Source organism: Podarcis melisellensis (assembly GCF_964234715.1).
Source record: "Podarcis melisellensis genome assembly, chromosome: 13".
In the NCBI taxonomy this organism is placed as follows: domain Eukaryota; kingdom Metazoa; phylum Chordata; class Lepidosauria; order Squamata; family Lacertidae; genus Podarcis; species Podarcis melisellensis.
In genome coordinates this window covers 959,645-985,273 of record NC_138545.1, presented here as the reverse complement: position 1 = coordinate 985,273, position 25,629 = coordinate 959,645, and the positions used below count along the sequence as shown (strand labels likewise).

At 46.8% G+C, this 25,629-nt stretch overlaps 2 protein-coding genes and 1 long non-coding RNA gene across 7 annotated transcripts in view; 2 read left to right on the top strand and 1 right to left on the bottom strand.

Moving 5' to 3' along the window:
• The window catches only part of LOC309355774 (2-acylglycerol O-acyltransferase 3-like), a 65,741-nt gene that overhangs the window by 24,652 nt on the left and 15,460 nt on the right, over positions 1-25,629 (top strand). The gene's annotated exons all lie outside the window — the stretch shown is intronic.
• LOC309355904 overlaps positions 1-25,629 on the bottom strand; it is an 80,397-nt gene that overhangs the window by 40,960 nt on the left and 13,808 nt on the right. The window lies entirely within an intron of this gene.
• On the top strand, positions 768-25,028 carry LOC309355812 (2-acylglycerol O-acyltransferase 3-like). Of its 3 annotated transcripts, none has more exons than XM_081886988.1 (8): positions 768-935; positions 1,161-1,256; positions 4,063-4,170; positions 15,160-15,230; positions 15,390-15,594; positions 17,120-17,291; positions 24,006-24,204; positions 24,746-25,028. In XM_081886988.1, exons 2-8 carry the CDS (start codon positions 1,190-1,192, stop codon positions 24,797-24,799), a joined length of 876 nt encoding a protein of 291 aa, XP_081743114.1. In that variant the 5' UTR covers positions 768-935; positions 1,161-1,189; the 3' UTR covers positions 24,800-25,028. The 3 variants fall into 3 exon arrangements, with proteins under 3 accessions (XP_081743114.1, XP_081743112.1, XP_081743113.1); XM_081886986.1 differs by having other exon boundaries at positions 770-935; positions 24,006-24,208; XM_081886987.1 differs by lacking the exons at positions 768-935; positions 1,161-1,256; positions 4,063-4,170 and adding exons at positions 11,792-11,869; positions 12,096-12,191; positions 13,384-13,491 and having other exon boundaries at positions 24,006-24,208.

Genomic DNA, 25,629 nt, shown 5'->3' with positions numbered 1-25,629 from the left:
TTTGACAGAAAACGTGTAGTAAAAATTTGAATCATGGATTGGAGTGAGGACTTATAATAACTGGAGTCAGGGAGGAGATGCAGAACAAAAATTGTAACCTAAGGATCCACAAAGGGGGTGGGGAGTCAAAGAAATATGATGTTTGTATTTTGATTCTTTGTAAAATTGAAAATGAAAAAGAGGAACCTTTGGCCCAGCATGGGCTCGAACCCGCGACCTTGAGATTAAGAGTTTCCTGCCATACCCTCCAAGTGTCTTGATTTTCCAGGGGCAGTCCCAGAATTTCGAAGGCCCTCCAGGCTTCTGATGTTTAGTTGTGAATTTTAATTGTGGGTGTTCATGTTTTCATTGGATGCGCCATTAGATTATAAACTACGTCTTATACAACGAAAAATAATATTGGGCTCCGATACATCAGTATAGAAAGGGATGATCTACAAGGACGTGTTGCTGGAGGTGCCAAAACAAGAATAAGCCTCTTTGAAGCGTCTCCTTATGCAATGTCTGATGCTTACAGATTTCTGGAGGAAAGTATTGGGATATATAAATGATAATTTGCAGAGAGGCTGCCCTGCAGCTTCCTACATTCTTTGTGGTTTGGAGAAGGGAGGCGGGCAGATGGGGCAATGGATCCTGGCAACCCAACCTTTGTCTTGTGGGCCAAGAGGGTGGGGCGGCCCTGGGATGAGGGCCAAGGGGAGGGAGCCGAGGGCCAGCAAGGCAGGTGCCAGGCAGGACTGGGAGTCAAAAGAAACGAATCTGACATGCCTTGTCTCCTTTCGGAGGAGGAGGAGAGCTCAGCCAGGTCCCCTTTGCCTCACCTGGGTGACAGCGGCATCCTTATTGCCAACTCACCTGGCTACCAAAGTGCAGGTGGCAGAGAGACAGACGGGTGCATTGCAGCCACGGGCAAGACAACATCTTCTCCTGGACAAGTGAGCCTCTTTCCTCCTCCTCCTCCTCCTGCCCCACATGCTGCCCCCTTCCTGAGGGCACGGCTGAAGGGGAGCAGCTGGGCTTTGGGATGCAGGTCAGAGGCCACCTGTGCTGAACACACCTGCGTCTTCATATTCTCCCTTCTGCCAAGGCAGGGGCCCCTCCTGGCTGGAGTCCTGATGCAGATCCCCCCCAATTCCCCCCCTTGTGGATTTTCTCCCCAGGATCTCTTTCTGAGACCCAGGGTCAGAAGATGGCTCTGCAGAAGCACCTGGAGGCTCTTAGCGTCTTCCAGTGGGTCCTCACCTTCTTCTTCTTTGGTAAGTTGGGATCTGGGTGGGTGGGAGGGAGGGGCAGGGGGTACTCAGGGAAGAGGGGCAGCTTGGCCTCCCCCTCTTCCTGGGGCCATGGGCCTTGGGAGGTCCTCTGGCAGGCCAGGCCCCTGGAATAAAAGGAAATCTGCCCTTATTCCCTTATGGGGGACACAAGAGCCCTTAGAGAGTCCTTTGCAGGTTCTCCATCAGTCGGAGGAAATAACAGAGGCCAAGCAGAGAATATTGAGAAGCAAAGCAGCTAGTCTGATCTTTATTGAACTGTTGCAACAGGCTGCTCCCCTCTCACGCAGGAAAGGAGGAGGAAAGGAGGAGGACCCCAAACCAAGGTGTGCCCGCCTTTATATGTTGTTGTTGTTGTTTGGTCGTTTAGTCGTGTCCGACTCTTCGTGACCCCATGGACCAGAGAACGCCAGGCACCTCTGTCCTCTACTGCCTCCCGCAGTTTGGTCAAACTCATGCTGGTAGCCTCGAAAACACTATCCAACCATCTCGTCCTCCGTCGTCCCCTTCTCCTTGTGCCCTCCATCTTTCCCAACATCAGGGTCTTTTCCAGGGAGTCTTCTCTTCTCATGAGGTGGCCAAAGTACTGGAGCCTCAGCTTCACAATCTGTCCTTCCAGTGAGCACTCAGGGTTGATTTCCTTCAGTATGGAGAGGTTTGATCTTCTTGCAGTCCATGGGACTCTCAAGAGTCTCCTCCAGCACCATAATTCAAAAGCATCAATTCTTTGGCGATCAGCCTTCATGATGGTCCAGCTCTCACTTCCATACATCACTACTGGGAAAACCAGAGCTTTAACTATACGAACCTTTGTTGGCAAGGTGATGTCTCTACTTCTCAAGATGCTGTCTAGGCCTGTCATTGCCCTTCTCCCAAGAAGCAGGCGTCTTTTAATTTCGTGGCTGCTGTCACCATCTGCAGTGATCATTGAGCCCAAGAAAGTAAAATCTCTCATTGCCTCCATTTCTTCCCCTTCTATTTGCCAGGAGGTGATGGGACCAGTGGCATTGATCTTCGGTTTTTTGATGTTGAGCTTCAGGCCATATTTTGCGCTCACCTCTTTCACCCTCATTAAAAGGTTCTTTAATTCCTCCTCACTTTCTGCCATCAAGGTTGTGTCATCTGCATATCTGAGGTTGTTGATATTTCTTCCGGCAATCTTAATTCCAGTTTGGGATTCATCCAGCCCAGCCTTTCGCATGATGAATTCTGCATATAGGTTAAATAAGCAGGGAGACAAAATACAGCCTTGTCGTACTCCTTTCCCAATTTTGAACCAATCAGTTGTTCCATATCCAGTTCTAACTGTAGCTTCTTGTCCCACATAGAGATTTCTCAGGAGACAGATGAGGTGATCTGGCACTCCCATTTCTTTAAGAACTTGCCATAGTTTGCTGTGGTCGACACAGTCAAAGGCTTTTGCATAGTCAATGAAGCAGAAGTAGATGTCTTTCTGGAACTCTCTAGCTTTCTCCATAATCCAGCACATGTTTGCAATTTGGTCTCTGGTTCCTCTGCCTCTTCTAAATCCAGCTTGCACTTCTGGGATTTCTCGGTCCACATACTGCTTGAGCCTTCCTTGTAGAATTTTAAGCATAACCTTGCTAGCGTGTGAAATGAGTGCAATTGTGTGGTAGTTGGAGCATTCTTTGGCACTGCCCTTCTTTGGGATTGGGATGTAGACTGATCTTCTCCAATCTTCTGGCCACTGCTGAGTTTTCCAAACTTGCTGGTATATTGAGTGTAGCACCTTAACAGCATCATCTTTTAAAATTTTAAATAGTTCAGCTGGAATACCGTCACTTCCACTGGCCTTGTTATTAGCAGTGCTTTCTAAGGACCATTTGACTTCACTCTCCAGGATGTCTGGCTCAAGGTCAGCAACCACACTACCTGGGGTATACAGGACATCCATTTCTTTCTGGTATAATTCCTCTGTGTATTCTTGCCACCTCTTCTTGATGTCTTCTGCTTCTGTTAGGTCCTTTCCACTTTTGTCCTTTATTATGGAAATCTTTGTACGAAATGTTCCTTTCATATCTCCAATTTTCTTGAACAGATCTCTGGTTCTTCCCATTCTATTGCTTTCCTCTATTTCTTTGCATTGCTCGCCTTTATATAGACATTTTAAATTGGCTGCCCTGGAGTCCAGGACCACCCCCAGAAACTTCATACCTACATCACAGAAGGGGTGTAGCTCAAGACCACCCCCCAGATACATCATGCCTACATCGCAGAAAGGGCGGTCTACAGCAGAAATCTGAGTGCCTTGTTTACCTCCTGTCTGGCAGGTCACCTGTTAACGCTCATTTGATTGGATACCCTGGGGAGCCTGGCCAGTCTTTTATAATGACAAATACTCAGTTCCTGAGCCAAGTCACAGGCTCACCCTATTCACACACAGACATACCCTTAAGACAGGATTTGTGAAGGAAAAGACAATGGGGAGGCTTTTCCATTTTCCTTCGACCTTGCAGAGAAATCGTTTAGTCAGTTTGGGGGTCAAAATGGTTTCAGGGCTGTTTTCCTGTGCAGCTTCAGACATGTGGTTTATATATTTATGTACGTGTTTGCTTGGTACATTTATGAACATTTATTATATATATATAAGACCTTAATTTTTTATTTCACCCCCCTCCCCCAAAAGCCAACCCCCCTCTTCTTTCCAAAGCAGCTTTGGGCCAGGTGAGTCTGGACTAGGGAGTCAGCACCGCAGAATTTTGCAATCACATATCCAGCATACAACATAAAACAAGATTCCACAGAATCTCCTTCCCTCCCCCCCTCCCAGGTCCCTTCTTCTCCATTCTCCTGGTCTACCTGCTCTTCACCTCCTTCTGGCCTATCAGCGTCCTGTATTTCGCCTGGTGCATCTACGACTGGTATACGCCACTGAGAGGTGAGTTCGATTCTCCCCAACCAGGGCCGGATTGGGGTTTGATGAGGCCCTAAGCTACTGAAGGTGATGGGGCCCTTTATATGTCCAGCTCTCCTTTGTCCACAACAAATTGTTGCTGTTTTTTGTGTTGAATATATGCTATAAGGTAATTGACGGACCTCATAGGTATCTCAAGCCATGCAACCAGTCCATGCAGATCGTAAGGTAAAGGTCAAGGGACCCCTGATCCTTAGGTCCAGTCGTGGCCGACTCTGGGGTTGCGGCGCTCATCTCGCTTTATTGGCCAAGGGAGCCGGCATACAGCTTCCGGGTCATGTTCCCAGCATGACTAAGCCGCTTCTGGTGAACCAGAGCAGCGAACGGAAATGCCGTTTACCTTCCTGCTGGAGCAGTACCTTGACGTGCTTTTGAACTGCTGGTGGGCAGGAGCAGGGACTGAGCAATGGGAGCTCACCCCGTCGTGGGGATTCGAACTGCTGACCTTCTGATTGGCAAGTCCCAGGCTCTGTGGTTTAACCCCCAGCGCCACCTGCGTCCCAGATGCAGATCGTAGTTACCCTATATATAGAAATGAGCAAACCAGGGTAATTAAGGGAACAGGCTAGCAGGCGGGCCCATGACTTACATCACAGGAGCCTACACAACACAAAACACTGTTGCTGTAGGTAGGTTTTATTTTATTTGTTTTTTATCTTATATTTCGGATATGTGCATCCAGGTTTTTTTCCTTTAAATTTTTGTGGGCCCCTAAGCTAGAGCTTGTTTAGCTTATAAGTAAATCCGACACTGCCCCCAGCCCTACCCAGAGGTCAGGTGAAAGGCGCCTCTCCTTGTCTGAGAAGGGTGCTGAGCCCCACACCCAGACCCACACAGCTGGAGCTGCTGCCTCGCCCTGCCCCTCCTCCAGCTCACCCCCTTCCCCTGGGGCAGCGTGCGACCATCCCAAACCTGTTTTCCTCACTGCTATTTACTGTTATCTACCGTATTTTTTGCCCCATAGGACGCACCAGCCCATAGGACGCACCTAGTTTTTTTTTGGGGGGGGGAATAAAGAGAAAAAAATTATCTCCCCCCCAGGCGCTTGTGGGGCCAGCAGTGAGGAGAAGCGCCCTTCCGCCCGCCGCCAGCCTCCAAACCACGTCGGGAGACAGGGGGATGGCGCGCTGCGCCTCCCTGCTATCCCCTGAGCTTGTGGGGCTGGCGCTGGGGCTCTCCAGGCTTCAGCGAAAGCCTGCATTAGCCCCATAGGACGCACACACATTTCCCCTTCATTTTTGGAGGGGGGAAGTGCACCCTATAGGGCGAAAAATGCGGTATTTTCCAAGACAGCTTCCAATAGATGACACAATGGCAGAAGGCATTTCATTTCTCTCTCTCTCTCTGTATGGAGGGCAGAAAAATCAGCTGCATTTATTTATGTATTTATCATTATTTATTAAATTTTGCTATAAAAACACACACGAAATCCTGTAATGGCGGATTCCCTCTAACTTCAAGGGAGTAACTCCGCGGAAATTGGGTCTTGCCACTACGGCGAAGCGGGGACCCTCTCGAAAATCACAGGCGGGAGAAGCCTGTGACCGTGGGACTCAGCGGGCACCATTAGCGCCCCCCAATCTGCGAAGGAACCCCGCAAGGGGCTCCGGAGCGTAACGGGGGTCTGGCGTGGTGCTGAGAGCCAACTTCTCTTTCCGTGGAGTGAAGCTGCACAGCTGTTGCTGGAGAGCGCTGACCTTTTTCCTGTGACAATTCGGCTAACAAACAACTACCCGTGAGTAGGTCAAGTTTAAGATCGGGGATATAAGGGGGGGGGAGGATTAATTCGGCACTGAAGCGGGAAGGCGTAAACAGGAAGTCCGCCTTCCGTTTTCTGTATATAGATCAAAGCAAAGACTCTTTAAGCTAAGACCTGGAGAGCTGTATTTAAAAGGACTTAAATCCTAACATCAGACTAAAAGAATTCCCCCCCTGAATTGCAGGAGAGGGGAGAGAAGAGGAGAAAGTATTTTTTGCCTGCAAAAAAAAAAAAAGGAGAGTAAAGGCAATAAAGACCACCACTTAATCCTTGGGAACAGACTGCCAGGATCAATAAAACCGCAGTACTGAGAGACACACAGTTTATGGACAATGTTACTTTTTGACAGTTAACTCTGCAAGTGAGATACTTATTCTGAAGGGCTTCTCTGGACTTGTAACTGTTGCTTATTTTGTTGAAGGGGGACTTTGGAAAATTGGAAAAGACATTATATTGTTTCCATTGACTGTTACTGTGTCCCCCTAGAGGAACATTGAAATTGCTACAACTAGTTGGGGATTTTCCACTGTTAACTGGCCAGGGAAATTTCCACTGCAAAACAAGCTACGAGCCGTGGGATTGACCTTGATCCTCAGATAAAGTGTTATGGCAGACTTGCCTCAGGAAAAGACAACAAGATCGGGTAAGGTTAGACTGACGCAGACCAGCGTATCGCAGCAGCGCAGAGCATCCGCACCCGGCCCCCCTGTACCACAAGGAAAAGACCCTGCACAAACTGCAGCACAAACTGCAACACAAGGGAAGGATCCCGTACAAGCTGGGCCTAAAGGAATGGCATCTGAAGAGAGTTTTACTTCAGCAAAATTTATGAAACTTTGGAAAAACTAAGTAATCAAGTTACTGAACAAACAACTAAAATTGACCAAAAACACTACCAGCATTAATAGCTTGGGGCAAAAGGTGAATTCAAATACAGAATCTATTGAAAGACTGCTGCAAAAATCTACTTTGAACCAAAAGGCAGCTGAGGAAGCACAGGAAAAAGCTTTGGCTGTGGAGGAAAAGATTACACCGATGTGTAAACAACTTGAGGACCACCGGACGCTCCTGTCTATGATTGAACTTCAGGAAAAACAGATTAATCTGAGGATCAGGGCAGTACCTGAACTTGAAAAATACAGTTTAAGTGACTTTCTTACGCAGGAATTTGCAGACTTTTGGAGCCTGGATGCTAAGCAAGACTTCAAGATTGTAAGTGCCTTTAGACTTGGAAGAGGAGGGAGAAAGAACAGGGTGAGAGACTGTTTGATTACCCTCCGAACGAAAGAAGAGAGAGACAAAATACTGAATCTGCATTTCCAGCAGACCCTGGAGATACAAGAATCAAGAGTAGAGATCTTCAAGGATATTCCGAAACATTTATTGGATCTTAGGGTTAACTATGGAGATCTGGTGGCCCTGCTGAGAAGAAACAGAATTGTTTTCAGGTGGGAATTTCCCCAAGGCCTTTCTTTTACTTTTAAAGGGAATAAAACCAAAATAAGATCAGTGGAAGATAAAGAAAAATTCTTGAGAGACCACGAGGAAGATCTACAAAAAGAAGCTGAAGGAGAAGAGCATTAAAATCAGGATTACTAGAATTAGTATCACTACCTTTGGGATTGGATAAACCAGAGAAAGAGCCACCACTGAGAGACGAAGAACAACTACTTGGAGCAGTTGGAGGAGAAGCAAAATAACTACACCATGTCTCTGCAACTATTAAGTTGGAATATTCACGGCTTTAACTCCCCGGAGAAGAGGAAAAAGATTTTTCACTTATTGAAAAAGGAACAATTGGACTTGATTTGCCTACAGGAAACTCATGTGATAAGGCTCCATAGGAAAGTACTGATTAATAAAAGATTGGGCCAAGAGTTTATTTCGTCAGAAAAGTTAAAAAGAGAGGAGTTGTAATTTATGCAAAAGAGAGCCTATCACCGAAATTTATTTTTAAAGATGATCAAGTAAGATTGGTGGCAATTGAAATACAAATTCAAGGAGAGAAATTCTTGATAGTAGGAGTTTATGCACCAAATGAGGGGAAATCTGAATTTTTTAAGAAGTTGCATGAGACATTGTTGGACTACATGGAATGCAACATCATTATGATGGGAGATATGAACGGAGTGGTGTCCACAAATATGGACAAGTCACAAAGACAGGTAATTACCAAAGATGGCAGACTACCAAAACCTTTTTTTGACATGACTGACAACATGGACTTAATTGACACTTGGAGAACTAAGAACCCCTTGGGTAGAGAGGGAACTTTCTTTTCTGAAGCCAAAATGACATGGACAAGAATTGACCAAATTTGGATAACTAGAGGATTGGCTCCTAAAATTCAAAAAGCGGAAATCTGCCCCAAAACTTGCTCCGACCATAATGCTGTGAGAATGGAGATGAAATTAACACCAATTGGTTCCTTTAGATGGAGGATGAATGACACCTTGTTTAGAGATGCAGAAGTTACCAAGAAGGCCCAAAAAACCTTGAGAGACTATTTTGAGATAAATTTGAATACTACGGTTGAAAAAAGAGTAATCTGGGACGCAAGCAAAGCGGTTATGAGAGGGTTTCTGGTTCAACAGAATGCAATAAAGAAGAGAACTCAAAATGAGAAAAAAGATAAAATTTTGGAGAAAATAAAAGAAGGAGAGAGGAAATTAAGAGTGAAACAAAAGTCGCAAGAGATTCTGAGAGAAATAAAGTTGTATCAAGTACAATATATGAAAATGATAAATCAGGAAATAGAATGGAATGGAAAATCAAGCAGATGAGACAAAAGACATTTGAATCGGCTAATAAATGTGGGAAACTGCTGGCTTGGCAGATGAAAAAAAGACAAAAACTTAATACCATTACAAATTTGGAAGTGGAAGGAAAGAATATACAGAATCCTGTGGAGATTAGAAAGTGCTTCCAGAGATACTTCAAACAACTATACACACAAGGGCCACAGAAAGAGACTGATATAGACCAGTTTTTAAGAACAAATGGATTACACAAAATCTCTCAGGAAAATAAATTAATGTTGAATTATAAAATAACAGAACAGGAGGTGGAAGGTGCCATCCAGAATATGCAGTTGGGCAAATCTCCAGGACCGGACGGTTTAACCTCAAAATATTATAAATATTTGAAAGACTGGTTAATTCAACCACTAAAGGAGGTCTGCAATGAAATTTTGGAGGGGAAAAAAGCGCCAGAGTCGTGGAAGGAAGCTTATATTACACTTTTACCAAAAACTGAGTCTGAAAAAATGCAACTTAAGAACTACCGCCCCATATCCCTGCTTAATGTGGATTACAAACTTTTTGCTGATATATTGGCTAAAAGGCTGAAAAAAGTTTTAGTTGAGGAGATACATAAAGACCAAGCTGGCTTTCTCCCGGGTAGACACTTGTCTGACAACACGAGAAATATAATTAACATTTTAGAGAAGCTGCAAGTGAACATCAATCAGTCTTGATATTTGTTGATGCGGAGAAAGCCTTCGATAATATTTCTTGGAGCTTTATGAAGAAAAATCTTCAGGGGATGGGGGTTGGTCAAGGTTTTGAAAATGGTATAGGTGCAATTTACTCAGAACAAAAGGCCAAATTGATAGTTAACAACGTGGTTACAGAAGAATTTAAGATGGAGAAAGGGACGTGGCAGCCCAATTTCCCCATTGCTTTTTATTTCGGTCCTGGAGGTTTTGCTAAACATGATTAGAAGGGACCATCTGATCAAAGGTATTCAGGTCGGAGCTAAACAGTACAAACTTAAAGCGTTCGCAGATGACTTAGTATTGACATTACAGGAGCCAGAATCTAGTACTAAAAGAGTACTAGAATTAATTCAGGAATTTGGTCAAGTGGCAGGATTTAAGTTAAACAAGTTAAAGACTAAGGTTCTTGAGAAAAATTTAACACCGATTGAGAAAGAGAGGTTTCAGAAGGAGACGGTTTAACACTGGTTAAGAAAGTAAAATACCTGGGGGTTAATATGACTGCTAAGAACTTAAATTTATTTAAAAATAACTATGAGAAATGTTGGTCAGAAGTGTAAAAGGATCTTGAAATATGGTCAAATTTGAAGCTTTCCTTGTTTGGTAGAATTGCTGTTATAAAGATGAATGTATTGCCAAGAATGCTATTTTTATTTCAATCATTGCAAATTTTGGACAAGATGGACTGTTTCAAGAAGTGGCAGAGAGATATCTCTAGATTTGTGTGGCAGGGCAAGAAGCCCAGAATAAAATTTAAAATATTAACTGACGCAAAGGATAGAGGTGGATTTGCCCTGCCAGACCTTAAACTTTATTATGAATCAGCAGCATTTTGCTGGTTGAAAGAATGGCTGCTTCTTGAGAACACAGACATTTTGGATCTAGAAGCTTTTAATAACGTTTTTGGGTGGCATGCATATCTGTGGTATGACACGGTTTAAGGTCATAAAGCATTTAAAAACCATATTGTCAGAAGGGCACTGTTTAATGTCTGGATAAGATATAAAGACTTTCTTGAAAATAAAACCCCAGGGTGGTTATCAACGATGGAAGCGAAGGCTCAGAAAAAGCTCAATATGGAGGCCAAATGGCCAAAATATTGGGAGATTTTGGAACAGGAGGGTGACAAACTGAAACTGCAGAGTTTTAAGAAACTAAAGGATAAAGTGTGAGATTGGCTTCATTATTATCAAATAAGGGAGGCCTATAACTTGGACAAAAGAAATTGGTTTCCATGTGGAAAAATCAAAATTGGAAACAGAATTGTTAGATCCCAAAACTAAGATATTATCAAGAATGTATAACTTGCTGCTGAAATGGAATACGCAGGATGAAACGGTTAAATCTGTTATGATAAAATGGGCACAAGATGTTGGACATAACATAATGTTTGCTGACTGGGAACAATTGTGGACCACAGGTATGAAATTCACAGCATGTAATGCCTTAAGAGAGAATATTATGAAAATGATATACAGGTGGTACATGACACCAGTCAAGCTTGCAAAAATCTATCATTTGCCCGATAATAAATGTTGGAAATGTAGAGAGACTGAAGGTACATTCTTTCACCTTTGGTGGACATGCCCAAGGATTAAGACTTTCTGGGAGATGATCTATAATGAAATGAAAAAGGTATTTAAGTATACCTTTCTGAAGAAACCAGAGGCCTTTCTCCTGGGCATGGTCGGCCAATTGGTGCCAAAGAAGGATAGAACTTTCTTTATGTATGCTACAACAGCAGCAAGAATACTCATCGCAAAGTATTGGAAAACACAAGATCTACCCACCTTGGAAGAATGGCAGATGAAGGTGATAGACTATATGGGATTGGCGGAAATGACTGGCAGAATCCGAGACCAGGGAGAAGAGTTGGTGGAAGAAGATTGGAAGAAATTTTAAGACTATCTGCAGAAACACTGTAAAATTTATGAATGTTAAAATGATGTAGGATCGAAAAGAGATGGCCTTAGAAACAAAGTTAAAAGAATTTGTAAAAATGGATTGATAATTAGATGAAAATATGAAGTTTAACATGTTATGATATAAAATTAAGATAAAAACAATGAGGGTAAGGATTTGCTGAATTACCATGTAAACTGGAATACAAAAAAGGGAGGCGCGAGGAGGTCAGGAAAATAAGTAAATGAACCTTAAGATATTAAAAGACTGATTTGTTTTTAATTGTGTTTTTCTACTTATCATCTATTTTTTATGTATTTTGTATTTTTCATTTGTATGTTTTGTATTTTATTTTTTTCTCTTTTTTATTCTGTAATTTTTTCCCCTGTTTATAAAATCTTAATAAATATCTTATTGCCAACTCACCTGGCTACCAAAGTGCAGGTGGCAGAGAGACAGACGGGTGCATTGCAGCCACGGGCAAGACAACATCTTCTCCTGGACAAGTGAGCCTCTTTCCTCCTCCTCCTCCTCCTGCCCCACATGCTGCCCCCTTCCTGAGGGCACGGCTGAAGGGGAGCAGCTGGGCTTTGGGATGCAGGTCAGAGGCCACCTGTGCTGAACACACCTGCGTCTTCACGCTCTCCCTTCTGCCAAGGCAGGGGCCCCTCCTGGCTGCAGTCCTGCTGCACATCCCCCCCCCAATTCCCCCCTTGTGGATTTTCTCCCCAGGATCTCTTTCTGAGACCCAGGGTCAGAAGATGGCTCTGCAGAAGCACCTGGAGGCTCTTAGCGTCTTCCAGTGGGTCCTCACCTCCTTCTTCTTTGGTAAGTTGGGAGCTGGGTAGGTGGGAGGGAGGGGCAGGGGGTGCTCAGGGAAGAGGGGCAGCTTGGCCCTTGGGAGGTCCTCTGGCAGGCCAGGCCCCTGTAATAAAAGGAAATCTGCCCTTATTCCCTTATGGGGGACACAAGAGCCCTTAGAGACTCCTTTGCAGGTTCTCCATCGGGAGGAGAAAAGAACAGAGGCCAAGCAGAGAATATTGAGAAGGAAAGCAGCTAGTAAGCCTGATCTTTATTGAACTGTTGCAACAGGGTGCCCCCTTCACACGCAGGAGGAGGAGGAGGACCCTGAACAAAGGTGTGCCCGCCTTTATATAGACATTTTAAATTGGCCGCCCTGGAGTCCAGGACCACCCCCAGAAACTTCATACCTACATCGCAGAAAGGGCGGTCTACAGCAGAAATCTGAGTGCGTTGTTTATCTCCTGTCTGGCAGGATACCTGTTAATGCTCACCTGATTGGATACCCTGGGGAGCCTGGCCAGTCTTTTGTAATGGCAAATACTCAGTTCCTGAGCCAGGTCACAGGCTCACCCTATTCACACACAGACATACCCTTAAGACAGGATTTGTGAAGGAAAAGACAATGGGGAGGCTTTTCCATTTTCCTTCGACCTTGCAGAGAAATCGTTTGGTCAGTTTGGGGGTTTTGGGGCTGTTTTCCTGTGCAGCTTCAGACATGTGGTTTATATATTTATATACGTGTTTGCTTTGTACATTTATGAACATTTATTATATATAAAAGACCTTAATTTTTTTATTTCACCCCCTCCCCCAAAAGCTAACCCCCCTCTTCTTTCCAAAGCAGATTTGGGCCAGGTGAGTCTGGACTAGGGAGTCAGCACCGCAGGGGGTTGGGCTAGATGACCCTGGGGTGCCCCTTCCAACCTAAAATGTTCTTCTGGGTTTAGGGGGGCTTCAGATCACATCCTCGGGGGTCCCGTGAAATTGGGGTCCCAGGCAGGGCTCTGAATCCCAGCGCTGCTTGTGGGTAGGGTTGGGCGATATATTGATATATCATCCACAACCAGTTTGATGTCCACATTGTGATATTGGTTTCATTAAAAAATATTTATTTATTTATTTGGTTTTTCAAATCAGAATTTTGCAATCACATATCCAGCATACAACATAAAAACAAGGTTCCACAGAATCTCCTTCCCTCCCCCCCCCCCGCCAGGTCCCTTCATCTTCGTTCTCCTGGTCTACCTGCTCTTCACCTCCTTCTGGCCTATCAGCGTCCTGTATTTCGCCTGGTGGATCTACGACTGGGGTACGCCACTGAGAGGTGAGTTCGATTCTCCCCAACCAGGGCCGGATTGGGGTTTGATGAGGCCCTAAGCTACTGAAGGTGATGTGGCCCTTTATATGTCCAGCTCTCCTTTGTCCACAACAAATTGTTGCTGTTTTTTTGAGTTGAATATATGCTTTATGGTAATTGACGGACCTCATAGGTATCTCAAGCCATGCAACCAGTCCATGCAGATCGTAAGGTAAAGGTCAAGGGACCCCTGACCATTAGGTCCAGTCGTGGCCATCTCTGGGGTTGCAGCGCTCATCTCACTTTATTGGCCGAGGGAGCCGGCGTACAGCTTCTGGGTCATGTGACCAGCATGACTAAGCCGCTTCTGGTGAACCAGAGCAGCGCACAGAAACGCCGTTTACCTTCCCACCGGAGCGGTACCTATTTATCTACTTGCCCTTTGACGTGCTTTCAAACTGCTAGGTTGGCAGGAGCAGGGACCGAGCAACGGGAGCTCACCCTGTCGTGGGGATTCAAACCGCCGACCTTCTGATCGGCAAGTCCTAGGCTCTGTGGTTTAACCCCCAGCGCCACCTGCGTCCCAGATGCAGATCGTAGGTACCCTATATATAGAAATGAGCAAACCAAGGATAATTAAGGGAACAGGCTAGCAGGCGGGGCCCATGACTTACATCACAGGAGCCTACACAACACAAAACACTGTTGCTGTAGGTAGGTTTAATTTTATTTGTTTTTTATCTTATATTTCGGATATCTGCATCCAGGTTTTTTTCCTTTAATTTTTTGGGGGGACCCCAAGGGACTGGGGCCCTAAACTATAGCCTGTTTAGCTTATAGGTAAATCCGACACTGCCCCCAACCCTACCTGGAGGTCAGGTGAAAGGCGCCTCTCCTTGTCTGAGAAGGGTGCTGAGCCCCACACCCAAACCCACACAGCTGGAGCTGCTGCCTCGCCCTGCCCCTCCTCCAGCTCACCCCCTTCCCCTGGGGCAGCGTGCGACCATCCCAAACCTGTTTTCCTCACTGCTATTTACTGTTGTCTATTTTCCAAGACAGCTTCCAATAAATGACACAACGGCAGAAGGCATTTCATTTCTCTCTCTCTCTCTCTGTACGGAGGGCAGAAAATCAGCTGCATTTATTTATGCATTTATCATTATTTATTAAATTTTGCTATAAAAACACACACAAAATCCTGTAATTGACAGGAATCAAAATAACCCCCTCCCCCCAAAAAAATATAACATAGAATCAGAGTTGGAAGGGACCCCAAGGATCATCTTGCTCCTCATGATTGATTGATTGATTGATTGATTATAATTTTATTTATACCCTGCCCATCTGGCTGGGCTGCCCCAGCCACTCTGGGCGGCTTCCAACACACACACACACAATAATAATAAAACATCAAGTATTAATAGTAACAATCAGATCCTTTAAAAAAGGTCACAATAATTTTAAAATAATTTATACCAAGTTCAGCAATATGCAATAATCCATTGGAATCCAATAATAAACACTAAAATTAAGCATCAGTAAGTCATAACTAAATAAATGAATTTTTAATCAGAGGTCGGGTGGTCATCTGCCACGGATTCCTCAGCTGTGATTCCTGCAATGCAGGGGGTTGGGCTGAATGACCCCTGGGGGTCCCCTTCCAACCCCACAGTTCTCTGACTCTTGCCTTCGCAGGTGGGCGCCGCAGCGACTGGGTGAGTCGCTGGAGAGTCTGGGAGCTCCACCGGGATTATTTCCCCATCAAGGTATGAGAAGGGGGCTGGCAGGGTCTCTGGAACCCCCGGAGACCAGATCACGGAGAAGGAGGAGGTGGCGGCCGTCAAAGGCTGCTGGCCATGGAATCTGGGCACTGACATTCGGGTGGGGGTCCAAATGCCAAAGGCCTCGCCCCTCTTGCCTTGCAGCTGGTGAAGACAGACGAGCTGCCCCCAACGCGGAACTATGTCCTGGGCTACCACCCCCACGGGATCTGCTGCGCGGGGGCCTTTTCCACCTTCTGCACCGAGGCCACCGGCTTTTCCCGCACCTTCCCTGGCCTCCGCCCCAGCCTGGCCACCCTCGCAGGGCTGTTTTGCCTACCCGTCTTCCGGGAGTACCTGATGATCATAGGTGAGGCCAGCGGGGCAAGGAATGGTGGGGGTGGAGAAGTGGGGTGGCCCCTCACCTAAGGACCATCTTCAAGAACCCTGCCTGGCCCATCAAATGGGAGGAACCACCCCACTCTCAGGAATGCCCTTCTAGCACCCCTGGGAATAGAATTCCCCAGCAAGAATGCCTGTTTTTCCTGCTATTTTTTGCTCCTGTGCAAAAGAAAAGGGGTATTTGTTTGTGCAAATTATGATGGCTGAGTTTTCCCAGCCACTCTGGGTGGCTTCCAACAGAATATTAAAAACACGATAAAACACGATTAAAAACTTCCCTAAACAGGGCACCCTTCAGATGTCTCCTAAAAGTCAGATACCCTAGATTCTGGCATATAAGACGACTTTTTAATCCTGGAAAATTCCCTAAAAAGTCAGAGGTCGTCTTATATCCTGGGTATGGGTTTGCTGGGCAGCGGCAGCGGGCAGCGGGCTCTGCGCCGGGAGGAAGCTGCCCAGCGATGCTAAGCCGGCTTTGCTGGGGGGCTTCCTCCTGGTGTGGAGTGGATCCCACCGCCCACTGTTGCTGCCCAGCAAAGCTGCCGCGTATAAGACTGGCCATATAAGTCAACCCCCCCAAATTGGCAGCTGCCCAGTCGCCTAATACACCGTGATCTACACTAATTGTTTTTCTCTTTGACATCTGGTGGGAGGGTGTTCCACAGGGTGGGCACCACTACTGAGAAGGCCCTCTGCCTGGTTCCCTGTAACCTCACTTCTTACAGGGAGGGAACCGCCAGAAGGCCCTTGGCTCTGGACCTCAGTATCCAGGCTGAACGATGGAGGTGGAGACGCGCCTTCAGGTCTACTGGGCCTTTGAGGCCGTTTAGGGCTTTCAAGGTCAGCACCAACACTTTGAATTGTGCTCAGAAAAATACTGTGAGCCAATATAGGTCTTTCAGGACCAGTTTTATGTGGTCTCCCAGTCACCAGTCTGGCTGCCGCATTCTGCATTAGTTGTAGTTTCCAGGTCACTTTTAAAGGTAGCCCCACATAGAGCACATTGAAGTAGTCCTGGTGGGAGATAACCAGAGCATGCACCACTCTGGCAAGACAGTCTGTGGGCAGGGAGGGTCTCATCCTGCGTCCCAGATGGAGCTGGTAGAAAGCCGCCCTGGAGACAGAACTGACCTGCGCCTCCATGGACAGCTGTGAGTCCAAAATGACTCCCAGGCTGCACACCTGGTCCTTTGGGGCCACAGTTGTCCTATTTAGGACCAGGGAGTCCCCCCACACCCGCCCATCTCCCGTCCCCCGAAACAGTACTTCTGTCTTGTCAGGATTCAATCTCAATCTGTTAGCCACCGTCTCTCCTCCAACCACTTCCAGACACGCAGATCCTTTGCCAGTGACCCTTTTGCCCTTTAACCGACTCACAGAATTTCAGAGTTGGAGGCGAATCGCGAGGGTCCTCTAGTCCAACCCTCTGCAAAGCAGGGAACCCCTGGAGATGTTTCACACCCACAAGCACCTTTGCTTTCTCCCACTTCCAGGGATGGTTCCGGTCAACAAAAGGTCCCTGGACTTCCTCCTGAGTGGCCCCCCCGGGCACGCGGTGGGCATCGTGGTGGGGGGGGTGTCCGAGATGCTGGACACCGCCCCCGGAGAGCATCGTGTCCTCCTTCACGGGAGGAAGGGCTTCGTGCGCCTGGCACTGCAACACGGGTAGGGGCACCAAGGGGGCAAGCGGGGGTCTGGGGGGCGTGTTGGGTGCAGGTCAGCAATATCTCGGGCCTCGTGAGCATGGCTGTGCTTCCCAGTGGATTTTGCCCCAATGAGCAATTGCGAGGACTGAAGATCCCTGCCCTTCCTTGCTGTGTAATTTTTTATTACATTTTCCCTCCGTTTTCAGCTTTACTAAGCCTGTCTGGACACTCTGACATACATTTTGGAAACGTATGTCTAAATGTTTAGTTCTGGACTTGAACTGTCCAGACTCTGCCAACGTCAAACAGGGTTGATTGTCTTCCCAAACGGTGATGGGCAAGCAACACTCCCCACAGATCTCTTGGACCAAACACTTGTAGAGCTGCAGTTCCCTACAAAGCTCTGACAACGCGCCAAATTCAGCTTCTGTAGAGGAAAGCGCAATGAGACTTTGCTTTCGGGACTTCCACCCAACTACAGATTCTCCAAGCTTCACTACCAACCCAGACCCTGATTTCCTATCCCCAAGATTTGCCCAATCACTGTCAGTCCAGGATGTGAGCTGTGTGTCACCCTCAGCTGACAGTTTGAGGCAGAAATCTGAGGCAGAAATCTTTGGCAGATACCACAGCACTCTCTTGTTGTCATTCCAGGCAGTCACCCTGGCTTTGTAGCTTCCCTGCTGAGCAGATTTGGAGCAAATGCTATGTCTGGTCTGCTCCATTGGGAAACTCCCTAGAGCTGACTGAAAGATCTCAGCGTTTTCGAACTCAGAACATTCCCCGAGCTGACTGTCTTTCGCATAGCTCGTTTCCATGGGTGTTCTGACCCCTGCACACTCAGCCATCTTGAACTTCTCAAGCAACTGCTCAATCTTGCGTTTCTGACTGAGAAAGAAACTTTTGTGCTCAGTTCTATCTACCTGGACGCCTAGGTACACCTTTACCGGTCCTAGGTTCTTGAGTTTAAAATGCTTTTCAAGTTCTTTGGCAAAACCTTGCACCTGTTTACCAGTCTTAGCCACATGTATGGTGTCATCAACAAAGACCAACACTGTGTCTCTCCTGACCCCTTCAGGTTGTTGTTTAGTCATGTCCGACTCTTCGTGACCCCATGGACCAGAGCATGCCAGGCACTCCTGTCTTCCACTGCCTCCCACAGTTTGGTCAGACTCATGTTTGTAGCTTCGAGAACACTGTCCCACCATCTCATCCGCCGGGGTGCGGCGCGGTGCTGAGAGTACTTCCTTTTTCTACGGAGTGAAGCCGCAAGCCATGATCGGAGAGCACTGACTTTTTCCTTGGAAAGATCGGACTTTAAAACATCAACCCATGAGTAATACGGAAATTGGAACTTTAAAGAAACATTTCTTAGATCAGGAACGAACGGGGAAGGGTTAAAAAGGAAGTACACCCCCCCCTCTTAGTAAACAATTTAAAGCAAAGAACCTGTTAGCTAAGGTCGAGAGAAATTTTTCTTTTTTTAGTAAAAGATTTTAACTTCACGGTTCTGTCATTATAAGAACTTTTAAAGGTAAAGGTAAAGGTACCCCTGCCTGTACGGGCCAGTCTTGACAGACTCTGGGGTTGTGCGCCCATCTCACTTAAGAGGCCAGGGGCCAGCGCTGTCCGGAGACACTTCCGGGTCACGTGGCCAGCGTGACATCGCTGCTCTGGCGAGCCAGAGCTGCACACGGAAACACCGTTTACCTTCCCACTAGAAAGCGGTCCCTATTTATCTACTTGCACCCGGAGGTGCTTTCAAACTGCTAGGTTGGCAGGCGCTGGGACCGAGCAGCGGGAGCGCACCCCGCCGCAGGGATTCGAACCGCCGACCTTTCAATCAGCAAGTCCTAGGCGCTGAGGCTTTAACCCACAGCGCCACCTGTGTCCCTTATAAGAACTTTTACTGGAGGATAAAAGATTAATTTTGGGAGCTGAAGTTTCACACACACCCCTGGACCCAGGAGCGTCCCTTGAGAGGGCCTGGTGATGAAATACTGAAGAGCTTGACAGCTGTCAAGTTAACTGTCAAGACGGGAAAAGAGAACTTTGTTTCTGTTGCTTCTGCTGGTTATATTTGTTATAATCGGTTGAAAATAAGGAAGGTCTGATACAAAATAACTTGACTTTTGGACTTGAGCTGAAAGGATTATTAAGGAACTAAAATCCCCCTAGAGGGGTTTGGTGACATTGCAGGAATGGCTGGAGGAAGGAAAATCCAGGCTGAGTTGGACAGAGCCTTTGTACTCTTGGGAAAGTTACAAGGCCAATTCAATGTTTGGGCTATAAATGCTACAGCTCTAGTCTTGACAGTAAATAACATTGTTGAATCTGATAAGGATTTGAAACAGGAAGCCCATTCAACTGAACAAATAGAGGAAACTGAAAGTTTTGTCAATATGGAGCAGGGGTCATATGTTGTTCCTGAAGAAAAGGAAGGAGGAACTGAAATTTTGCAGACGCTAAAGAAGAGCTACAACTTGAGGCCTGACATGATGACAAAAAAGGAAAATAAAAATCTGATGTGGAAAGCCTGGCCTGAACTGGAGACTGAAAAATGGACAGATCTCCTTACGTGGAGATCTGAAGACCTGAGAATTACAAATTTGCTTAAGGCGAAAGTTGGAACTTTGGGGGCATTTGGACTTGAAAGGAGTATGAAACAAGAGATGGAGTACCCCACAGGCTTTGTTTTTAAATATGGAGGTCTGGCTGGAAGAAACATGGATCCTGTTGGGCCGGAGCCTCTTCGAGCTTTGGGGTTTAATATTAAAAACTATCAAAAAGACCAGCAGAGAGGAACTGAAAGAGACTTAAGAGCCTCGGACATGAGATCTCCAGGCTAAATAGTATATAGAGATTGATGGACATTCGTTGGGGACTGAAACCGGGAAAATGGTGGGTGGAGTTTGGTAATCCAAAGGGTATATAAATATAATTTGCTTTGTATTAATTTTTTTTTTGCTATTTGTATGGAAATTGGGAAAATCGTGGAAGGGAAATTTTGGTCGACTTTAGGAAAAAGGTTTAAGAATAAGTAATGAAGTATAAGTATTGATGTGTAAAATTGGATAAGTTAAAACTGGTTTTTGAAATTAAATAAAAATAAGGTCTGCAAAAATAAATCGAGGAAATGGAAGAAAGAAGGAAAGTAAAATAACAGCATGTAAGAATAATTCACTAAGTTAAAGTGGAGAAATAAGTTAAGGACTTGCTGAGCTGATAACTTAAATTGGAATACAAGAAGGGGAGGTGTGAGAAGGTCTGAGAAACAAGTTAAAAGAAAATAAGTAATTGAAATTTTATGTGTTTTAAATTTTTTTTTAAGTTTTAAGTTTTGTATTTTTGTATTTTTTATTATTATTTTTGTTTATTTTTGTTTTTGTTCTTATATGTCTCTTGAAAATGCCAATAAATATTCATTTAAAAAAAGGGGGGAAGCATCAATTCTTTGGCGATCAGCCTTCTTTATGGTACAGCTCTCACTTCCATACATCACTACTGGGAAAATAATGGCTTTATCTATACGGACCTTTGTTGGCAAGGTGATGTCTCTGCTTCTTAAGATGCTGTCTAGGTTTGTTATTGCTTTTCTCCCAATATCCCTTCAGGTACAGGCAGCTATCTGCAAGACTCTTCCGGAAACTCATACTTTCCAAAGTTTCATTCAGACACAAATTCCAGTTTCTGGCCGATTGCTTGAGGCCATAGATGGATTTGTGTAACTTCCGCACTACATCTGGCTTATTGCCCTCGAACCCTGGAGGAGGTAGCATGTACAGATCCTCCTGCAGATCCAAGTTCAAATAAGCAACATCCACATCAAAATGATGTACCTGGCAACCCCTCTGGGCAGCAACTGCTAGTAGCAAGTGTAGTTTCACTCCTAGATGTTGGAGCATACACTTCAGTGTAATGCAGCCCTTTTCTCTTAATGAAACCTCTAGCTACTAGCCTAGCTTTGTACTGTGGTGCTCCTGTCGCTATGGGTTTAATTCTGTAAACCCAATGACAGCTCACGGCCTGTTTGCCTGCTGGCAGTGTTGTGGTGGAGAACACACCTAGAGACTTCATTGAGTTCAACTCGTTCTCCATTGCCTCATGCCATTTCCTGGCTTCTGCCTGAGGCAACTGTTGCACTTCCTCAAAACTTTCTGGTTCACATTGAGCCAAACCAACCCACACACTAGTGACTGAGAACCTTTTGGGCGGCTTCCCTTTCGTAGTGCGTGCAGAACGCCTTGGCACTACGTCAGATGCCCCTCTCACCCTGAGGTACTGGGACCAGCATGTGTGTCCTTGTCCTCAGCAGACTCCCCCTCTGACTTACTGCGTCTTCTGAACTTAGCTGGACTGGTAGGAACTGGAGATGGCCATTCCTCTCCTGCTCCTGGTCAGGGACCTGATCCTCAGCGGGTTCAGTTACTAACTCTCCCTCTTCAGCAGAGTCAAGCAAACTCTGAGAGAATGTCAAGATTCCCATGGATGCCTGTCCACTCACTTTGCTCACAAAACTCAGAACTCCTGCTGACAAGAACCTGTGACTGGTTGCCCTCTGGATAAGCGAATCTCCACCCCTTTGTCCCTGGCTCATTCCCACAAAAGATCATTTTCTGGGACCTGGGGCCACCCTTCCTGCATTAGCTTTGAGCATAAGAACCAAAGCCTCACACATAAACACACAAAAGAAATGTGCCTTTGGTTTCTTACCATGCAAGAGAAAATAGGGTGCGCCCCCTTACAGCAGAGTTGTAGGAACGATTCAGAGTGAAATTCTCCGTTTTCCAAGCTTCCGCCCAGAAGCATTGTAGTAAGCCTGAGTCAAAAAGCATTGCTTCCACCGCTTCCTGGAGCGTTCTGTTCCGCCTTTCTGCCACCCCGTTTTCCTGTGGTGAGTGCAGAACCGTCAACCTGTGATGTATCCCTTTCTGGTGAAAGTAATTCTGCAACGCAGTGAACTCCCCACTGTGGTCTGATTGGAAACTGGAAACCCTCAGTGAGAATTGGAGTTCCACTGCAGTGACCCACTCCCTCAGCATGGTGGCAGCTTCACCCTTGTCCTTCAGAGGTATCACCCAGCTGTTTCTGGAGTAATCATCTGTCAAGGTTAAAACCTATTTAGCCGCACCCAGACTTGCAAAAAGGCATAAGCCCAAAATATCTGCATGAACCAACTCAAAAGGTTTCTTGGTTACGCTGTCAGACCTAGGATAACTGCTCGTTTTTACCTTTGCCTTCTTGCATGCTCTGCAATCCAGGAACTTAGCACATGACTTCATTTTGCACCCCTCAGTGCACCCTGGTATTTTTCTCACATATCCCCAACTGCAGTGGGACATCCTCCTGTGCCACAAATAATGACACATATAGTGAGTGGGAACATTTGCACACTGTGCCTGTGCCGACCCAGTGTTACCCTTACCTGCTTGAGATGTTTCCAGAATAGCCTGACATTTAACACTGAATGTTGTTCAGTGTTCCAGTCCCGCCCCTGGAAATAGAGCATGCATTATTCTCAAAGCAAACCTTAAACCCATCTCTAACTAAAGAAGACACAGACAATAGACAGCATTTCATCCCTAGGACCACAAATGCTTCCAGTTCAGCCTGAAAAAAAGGAACAAAAACAGAGCCAACAGTTGTCAGCTGTCTCTTGGAACCATCGGCAAGCGTGACTGTTTTTCCTTTGGAAACAGCTCTGCAGTTCTGCATTTGGCCATCAGATGGCAGCAGATGATGACTGGCTCCGCTGTCAATTACCCAGCACTGTACGTTGCTCTGGTCGCTGTCCTTCACTGTTGCTATGGAAACTGCCAAATGACGTGACATTGCATCTCTCTCAGTTCCCCTGGGACCCTTCCTTGTGTTCCCATGCCGGGACGTTCCCCTAATCTGGTTGCCCGGGGCAATGGCCTTGGAGGCATTCTGTGCAGCTTCCTTGGGACTGTTTACGCAGGTGGGTTTCCGAGCCACAACGATAAAATCTCGTAGCAAAAGCCTTCACGGTGTCCTCTTTCACTGCCCCCCCCCCCACTCTTGGAAGCAGGACTGCCTGGGCCAGCGCATGCCCCTCTCTCTGCTGATGTTCCTCCTCATCGCATAGGCGACCCGAGACAAACTGCAACGTTAGGTCGGCAGGGGGCATGGCTTCTAGAGTTAGGCACAAATTGTCATAACTCTTGTCTAGTAAGCTCAGAAGAATGTGAACATTCAAATCTTCTGGAAAATTCACATTTAACTGTCTCAGTCAGTATAACACAGCCACCATTTTTGTCACATGTTCTCTGATGCTGTCCCCCGGATGTAGCCTCAGCTCAAACAAACTTTTGGTGACATTGATTTTGGCTCCTGCTGTGGTTCTGTGATGGACCCTCTCAAGAGCCTGCCAAATCACCTGGGCGGCTGACTCCATAACCTGTGAGTTATGAGCCATAACTTTTTCTGTTGAATGTCTGTTTTGACTGCGAACAGCTGAAGTGCTTTGGCGTCCAGCACTCTTCCGATGCGCCGCTCTGCTCCTCCTGGCTTCAGCAGAGTATAACAGATAGCAAGTGTGTGTGTAGGAATCAGAGGCATGCAGAGAAACCCTCATACGCAGCTCCTTCTAATCTAAGAAGCGATTTATTGTAAAGCACCAAAATAAATCAATGACCCGGGAGAGCGCACCGACATGCTGTCTCTCCCTCTCTCAAAACAGAAAGTAAATTCTTCCTCCTCTTCCTCCTCGCAGGGCTGACCTGGTGCCCATTTACACCTTTGGGGAGAATGACATTTACCGACTGATCCGGGTCCCCGAGGGCAGCTTCGTTCGCCGCCTCCAGCTCGGTTTCAAGCAGCTGATCGGCTTCGCCCCTTGTCTCATCAGCGGGAGGGGCCTCTTCTCCAGCAGCTCCTGGGGGATCCTGCCCATGGCTGCCCCCCTCACGGTGGTGGGTAAGGACCCACAAGGCTCCTCGTTCCTTCCTTAGCCTTCGCCCTGCACCCCAAAATCCCCCCAACTCACCAACCTGCTTGCAAAGAGCCATAAACTCTTCAGCATTGTATAAAACACCATGTTCTGGTGCATCTCCCTTTTGCCCTCTCTTCGAACTGAATCGGAGACCTGTGGAGTTGAATGGGACCCCCAAGGGTCATCTAGCCCAACCCCTCTGCAATGCAGAAATCAAACGAGCCGCCTCGTTTTATGGGGCTTGCTACGGAGGGAGCTGCGATTGCGTGTGTGCGTGCACACACACACCGACTTCCTTCTCCCCTTCCTTGGAGGTTTCTAAGCAGAGGTTGCTTGGCCATTAATCAAGGGGTTGGGCTAAATGACCCTTGGGGTCCCATCCATTCCTGCACTTAAGCCACCCCTGAAACCCAAGGCCAGGGTGCAAAGCTGCCGGGGTGGGGAGGCCCTGGCTGCCATGGGGTGGGGACGAGGGGCAGAGCAGACCCCCCAACCACCCATGCTTCTTCTCCTTCCTGCAGTGGGGAAGCCTATCCCAGTCCCGCTCCGCCCGCGCCCCACTGAGGATGAGGTGAACAGCTTCCACGCTCTCTACGTCGCAGCCCTGAAGGAGCTCTTCGACGCCCATAAAGAATCCTGCGGCCTCCCGGCCTCCCAGCAGCTCCTCATCACCTAGAGGGACCCAGACTTGACCCGAAGCATCATCAGGGGACACAGGGTTGTGATGGGGGGAGAGACGCGGGAGTCTTTGTTCCCCCATCCCCATCTGTACACACCGTTTCCAATAAAAGGCGCCGTGCCTGATGTCTGTTTTTGGGGCCTTGATGCCCGAACCCCCTTTTTGTGCCCGCCTGCGGAGCCCAAGGCTGGTTATCTCATTCACACGTGCATTATTAAGACGAGGTCTGCAGGGCCCGGCAGCCAGAGAAGCAGGCCGTGGCCCTGTTAGAATATCTGCTCCATGACTGCCGTCATGGGATTGTTGTCTTTTACATGACAGTGTATGTTTTGACTCCACAGAGTGGGAAGTGACGGAGACAGGATGTTTGTGTTCCGTGAAGTGGGACTATTGTCCTTTGTTCTTCCTCTTTGCTGTCTGATGCTAGAAAGAGAGGGAGCCATGTTGCAGTGCTCCGTCTGTGTTTATATGTAAATAAAGTAGATTAGCCAAAATGCTGAGTTCTGTTACGCATGATGTGCATACTCTGCAGATCCGTAAGTGTGCCGGTGTCGGTTGGCATCGGTCCGGGCTGAAGAAAGCTTTTTAAGCTCCTGAACGATCGATCAGGAGGGAGAGAACATGCCACTCGGGCATGTTTCTCTGCCAGGGTCTTACTCGGGTGTAGGCTGAGCTCCTGACAGGCCCTGGATCCATGGTGCTGGCTTGAGGGTGCTGCCCACATGC